The 5,061-nt window shown below is 44.2% G+C and overlaps 1 protein-coding gene and 1 non-coding gene across 2 annotated transcripts; one reads left to right on the top strand and one right to left on the bottom strand.

The window, feature by feature from the left end:
* Positions 1 to 2,398: 2,398 nt before the first annotated feature.
* Positions 2,399 to 2,472, top strand: Trnas-cga (transfer RNA serine (anticodon CGA)). Its single transcript has one exon. It is a non-coding gene; the product is annotated as a tRNA-Ser (tRNA).
* Positions 2,473 to 2,678: 206 nt separating this feature from the next.
* On the bottom strand, positions 2,679 to 3,056 carry LOC126099981 (uncharacterized). Its single transcript, XM_049910610.1, has one exon. It carries the CDS (start codon positions 3,054 to 3,056, stop codon positions 2,679 to 2,681), a length of 378 nt encoding a protein of 125 aa, XP_049766567.1.
* Positions 3,057 to 5,061: the final 2,005 nt, after the last annotated feature.

Genomic DNA, 5,061 nt, shown 5'->3' with positions numbered 1-5,061 from the left:
ACTGTCGATGTGAACAAACCACTTTCGCCACAGTGTGGGGACACTGTTACGGCCGGCAGGAGTGGACGAGCGGTTCTAGGCGCTACAGTCTGGAACCGAGCGACCGCTACGGTCGCAGGTTCGAATCCTGCCTCGGGCATGGCTGTGTGTGATGTCCTTAGGGTAGTTAGGTTTAAGTAGTTCTAAGTTCTAGGGGACTGATGACTTCAGAAGTTAAGTCCCATAGTGCTCAGAGTCATTTGAACCATTTGACATTGTTACGTTTCCTCTAATTATCTCTAGCCTGTGTGTTGTGTTAACATCATTACTTAATAAAGTTTCCTTTCTTTACATAGCATCAATGACATTTCTTACGTTAATAACATCTCATACCCGTAACACCTTTTACATTAATAAAACCCCATAGCCATGACACTCCGTCTCGCCATACAGTTTTAAATTTATTTGAGGTTACCCTACCCCGTTAAAGGAACATGTTGTGACGATTCCTCTGATATCCTTTTCAATGTGACTACAACAGGAGCTTGTGTTCCGACTGTAATGACCATTTCCTTGATTAGATATTATACTGTAATCTTCTATCATTCTTCGACGCAATCCTGTTTACTGCCTCAGTGTGGCATTAGATACAACACCTGAAATGTACTCGCAGTTGCGATTATTGACAATCATCAGCTGTATAATGGAATGACGACAAAATTGTGCCGGACCGAAAGTCGAACCCGGATTTCCCGCTTATCGCGAGCAGTCACCTTACCGTTAGACTATCCGAGCACGCGTAGCGGCGAGATGCAAGCTTACAAATGTCGTATTCAGCCTCCAACATTGCATCATACTTGTGAACAACACAGGCACTGCAATATCATATTATGCGCCGACACTGGACAAATTACTTTCGATTAAAATGTCTCCCTTGCGTGGGTACAGACGTAATGGATATATTGGTGCAGGACGTAGACACGTGTCTGACGACATGTGGACGTTTCGGACTGGCCGTGAAGCGTGCTCGGGTAGCCAAACGTAACATCTACATCTACATCTATACTCCGCGAGCCACCTTACGGTGTGTGGCGGAGGGTACTTATTGTACCACTATCTGATCCCCCCTTCCCTGTTCCATACACGAATTGTGCGTGGGAAGAACGACTGCTTGTAAGTCTCCGCATTTGCTCTAATTTCTCGGATCTTTTCGTTGTGATCATTACGCGAGATATATGTGGGCGGTAGTAATATGTTGCCCATCTCTTCCCGGAATGTGCTCTCTTGTAATTTCGATAATAAACCTCTCCGTATTGCGTAACGCCTTTCTTGAAGTGTCCGCCACTGGAGCTTGTTCAGCATCTCCGTAACGCTCTCGCGCTGACTAAATGTCCCCATGACGAATCGCGCTGCTTTTCGCTGGATCATGTCTATCTCTTCTATTAATCCAACCTGGTAAGGGTCCCATACTGATGAGCAATACTCAAGAATCGGACGAACAAGCGTTTTGTAAGCTACTTCTTTCGTCGATGAGTCACATTTTCTTAGAATTCTTCCTATGAATCTCAACCTGGCACCTGCTTTTCCCACTATTTGTTTTATGTGATCATTCCACTTCAGATCGCTCCGGATAGTAACTCCTAAGTATTTTACGGTCGTTACCGCTTCCAATGATTTACCACCTATGGCATAACACGATTGCTCGCGATAAGGGGGAAATTCTGGCAAGAATTTTCCTTCTCGACATTCCATTATAAAGCTGCTCGTTGTCCATATTAGCACCTGCGAATACATTTCACATACAGGGCGTTCAATAAGTAACTGTGCAGTGCATAACTTGCCGTATTAAAGTCGTGGAAGTTACAAGAGATGTTGGAAGTGATCCCCATGAACTTGAAAACATAATTTCACACGTTTGTATATGTTCTTGAAGATGTTGTGCAGAACATTGAGAGTTTTGTAGCGAATGTGACGTGTCAGTGCAGCTTGGAGTCCTTATATGGTGTGCGGATTGCCTTCATAGGCACTTTCCCTTTAACGTACCCCATAGAAAGTAATCCAGTGGAACTTCCTGGAAGATTAAAACTGTGTGCCGAATCGAGACTCGAACTCGGGACCTTTGCCTTTCGCGGGCAAGTGCTCTACCAACTGAACTACCCAACCACGACTCAGTCCCAGTCCTCACAGCTTTACTTCTGCCAATATCTCGTCTCCTACCATCCAAACTTCACAGAAGCTCTCCTGCGAACCTTGCAGAACTAGCACTCCTGGAATAAAGGATATTGCGGGGACATGGCTTAGCCACAGCCTGGGGGATGTTTCCAGAATGAGATTTTCACTCTGCACAGGAGTGTGCGCTGATATGAAACTTCCTGGCAGATTGAAACTGTGTGGACGGGGAGGGCGGGGCATGACTCGTGGTTGGGTAGCTCAGTTGGTAGAGCACTTGCCCGCGAAAGGCAAAGGTCCCGAGTTCGAATCTCGGTCTGGCCCACAGTTTTAATCTGCCAGGAAGTTTCATATCAGCGCACACTCCGCTGTAGAGCAAAAATCTCATTCTGGTAATCCAGTGGAGCCAAGTCGGGTGAACGCGGAGGCCAGAGTCCTCGAGAGATGATGCGGTCACCGAACATGGATAATGCAGTGGGGACATCTTAAATTCATGCGGATTCTCCGTGGTCCACATACGACTATTCTGGCTATTCACATAACCCCGTGAAAAACGTTGTGTCAAGTATCCCCTCATAATTGTCTTGCAGGAAGGACAGAAACCAGCTGCAAAAGTCCACACATGCTGGGCGATCGGTGTCTTTCAGTTCATGCACGACCGACATTTTGTACATATACATGGACAGTGACTTCCGGCGAATCTTGTGAGCGGGACCCACGGACACGTCGGCCTGCTGAGCTAGTCGTCTAACCGACTTCTTTGGACTTTTCAGCATCATGTCTTGCACCTCCACCACCTTCTCTTTGGATTTGGATGTGGATGGCCTGCCTGATTTTGGAGCATTATCAAAGCTTCCGGTCTTTCGAAACTTGGTGATGAGGTTCTGTACAGCATTACGGTTAGGCATTTCCACTCCTGTAAACTTTGCTGCAAGTGACATAGATCACAATGATATCGCTCAAGAAGTTGGTCTTCAATCAAACCGAATCTGCGGACAAATACAAATACCTGGTCAAATATGGTTCAAATATGTTAAAAAATGGACTCTGGCCCTTGTGTTTTATTATTGTATTTGCTGTTTTATTTTATGTTTCAATTTTTTTATGTAATTGCCATTCTTAGCGTCACAGCAGGTTACAATGGTTGTGCTACCAAGTTTACCATAATTTTGTCTCACCCGTTTGGTGATCACTTGCCTTTTTAAATTAACCTTTGCAATTGCATTGCTGTTTTACAGTGTGTTAGTTAAATTGTTTATAATTGCCGTTCTTGGCGTTAAAGGCCTTGAGCCGTGACTGTGGTTACTTGCTTTAAAATTCTAATTGGGATCACTTTGGCTTGTTTTTAAAACATTATTTGCTGTATCTGTATTTTTTACTCATTTGGTGAATGGTAACGCACTGAAAACACTATTAATTACACAGTGGTTTATTCTTTCATTAATCAAGTGTGATATATTTATTTATTGCTAAGTCTTGAATTACCGTTTTAAAATAAATGTGTGTAATTGCAAAAGGGAACCAATAGTAACTGATTACGGCCCCGTCCACAGTCGTAGCCGAATCATGGCTGACTACCAGGTTTCAGTAACATGTGTTGTAAATGTCGGAGGGGACATAAACACTTCCACGCGCGTTTTGTAGGCAATAATGTTGCGAAACAAACCTAAACGCTACCATTTCATTTAAAACTGGTTTCGGACATTTCCAGAAATATCCAGGGTGAGCAAGAAAAGCTTGAAAGACGTGTTCAAGACGAGTTTCCTTGAAAACGTACAGGCTTTTGCTCTTCGCAAGCCAGCGCCGACAAAAATCAAGACGATATATCATTCGCGCCAGTCGCGCTGCAGCTGTGACAGAAACTGCATAACCGGCAGTGCACCTGGCCAGCGAGGCAGAGCCTTGGCCTGCACCGACCAGTCCGTAACCTGCTGTCGGGCCGCCACGTGCCTCGCTGCAGTCGCTCCAAAACCAGTTGGCAACCAACTTTTTCTGAAGTTTGCAAGATCACTGGTTCTCCAATCCTTTCCAACTGTCGTTAGCTGTGGTTAGGAACACAGACAACTGAGCGACAGTTTGTAAGGACACCAGTTTGTTGGATAATAAATTATAGAACTCGTTTCCTGCACACTGATAGTTCGCTTTAGAAACCTGCTCACTCCTTCAGTTGGAATCGAAAGAGCTGTCTGTGTGAAGCCAATCTGGCTTTCTCCTTTGGAATATCCTGACGGCTACAGCAGCTCAGGTTGACGTAATTTGTGTTGAATACCGGATACTACTTCTTAGAAGCGGGATTAAGGAAAGGCAAACCTACGTTTCTAGCATTTGTAGACTTAGAGAAAGCTTTTGACAATGTTGACTGGAATACTCTCTTTCAAATTCTGAAGGTGGCAGGGGTAATATACAGGGAGCGAAAGGCTATTTACAATTTGTACAGAAACCAGATGGCAGTTATAAGAGTCGAGGGACATGAAAGGGAAGCAGTGGTTGGGAAGGGAGTGAGACAGGGTTGTAGCCTATCCCCGATGTTATTCAATCTGTATATTGAGCAAGCAGTGAAGGAAACAAAAGAAAAATTCGGAGTAGGTATTAAAATCCATGGAGAAGAAATAAAAACTTTGAGGTTCGCCGATGACATTGTAATTCTGTCGGAGACAGCAAAGTACTTGGAAGAGCAGTTGGACGGAATGGACAGTGTCTTGAAAAGGAGGGTATAAGATGAAAATCAACAAAACCAAAACGAGGATAATGGAATGTAGTCGAATTAAGTCGGGTGATGCTGAGGGAATTAGATTAGGAAATAAAGTAGTAAAGGAGTTTTGCTATTTGGGGAGCAAAATAACTGATGATGGTTGAAGTAGAGAGGATATAAAATGTAGACTGGCAATGGCAAGGAAATAGTTTATAAAGAAG

The sequence above is a fragment of the Schistocerca cancellata genome, chromosome 1, assembly GCF_023864275.1.
Source record: "Schistocerca cancellata isolate TAMUIC-IGC-003103 chromosome 1, iqSchCanc2.1, whole genome shotgun sequence".
Classification (NCBI taxonomy): Eukaryota; Metazoa; Arthropoda; class Insecta; order Orthoptera; family Acrididae; genus Schistocerca; species Schistocerca cancellata.
The sequence above is the reverse complement of the archived record's forward strand: the minus strand, read 5'-3'. Positions and strand labels throughout refer to the sequence as shown.

What these genes read in the sequence shown, in the direction of transcription:
- LOC126099981 (XM_049910610.1), bottom strand. Translation starts at nt 3,056, where the DNA reads ATGCCTAACCGTAATGCTGTACAGAACCTCATCACCAAGTTTCGAAAG.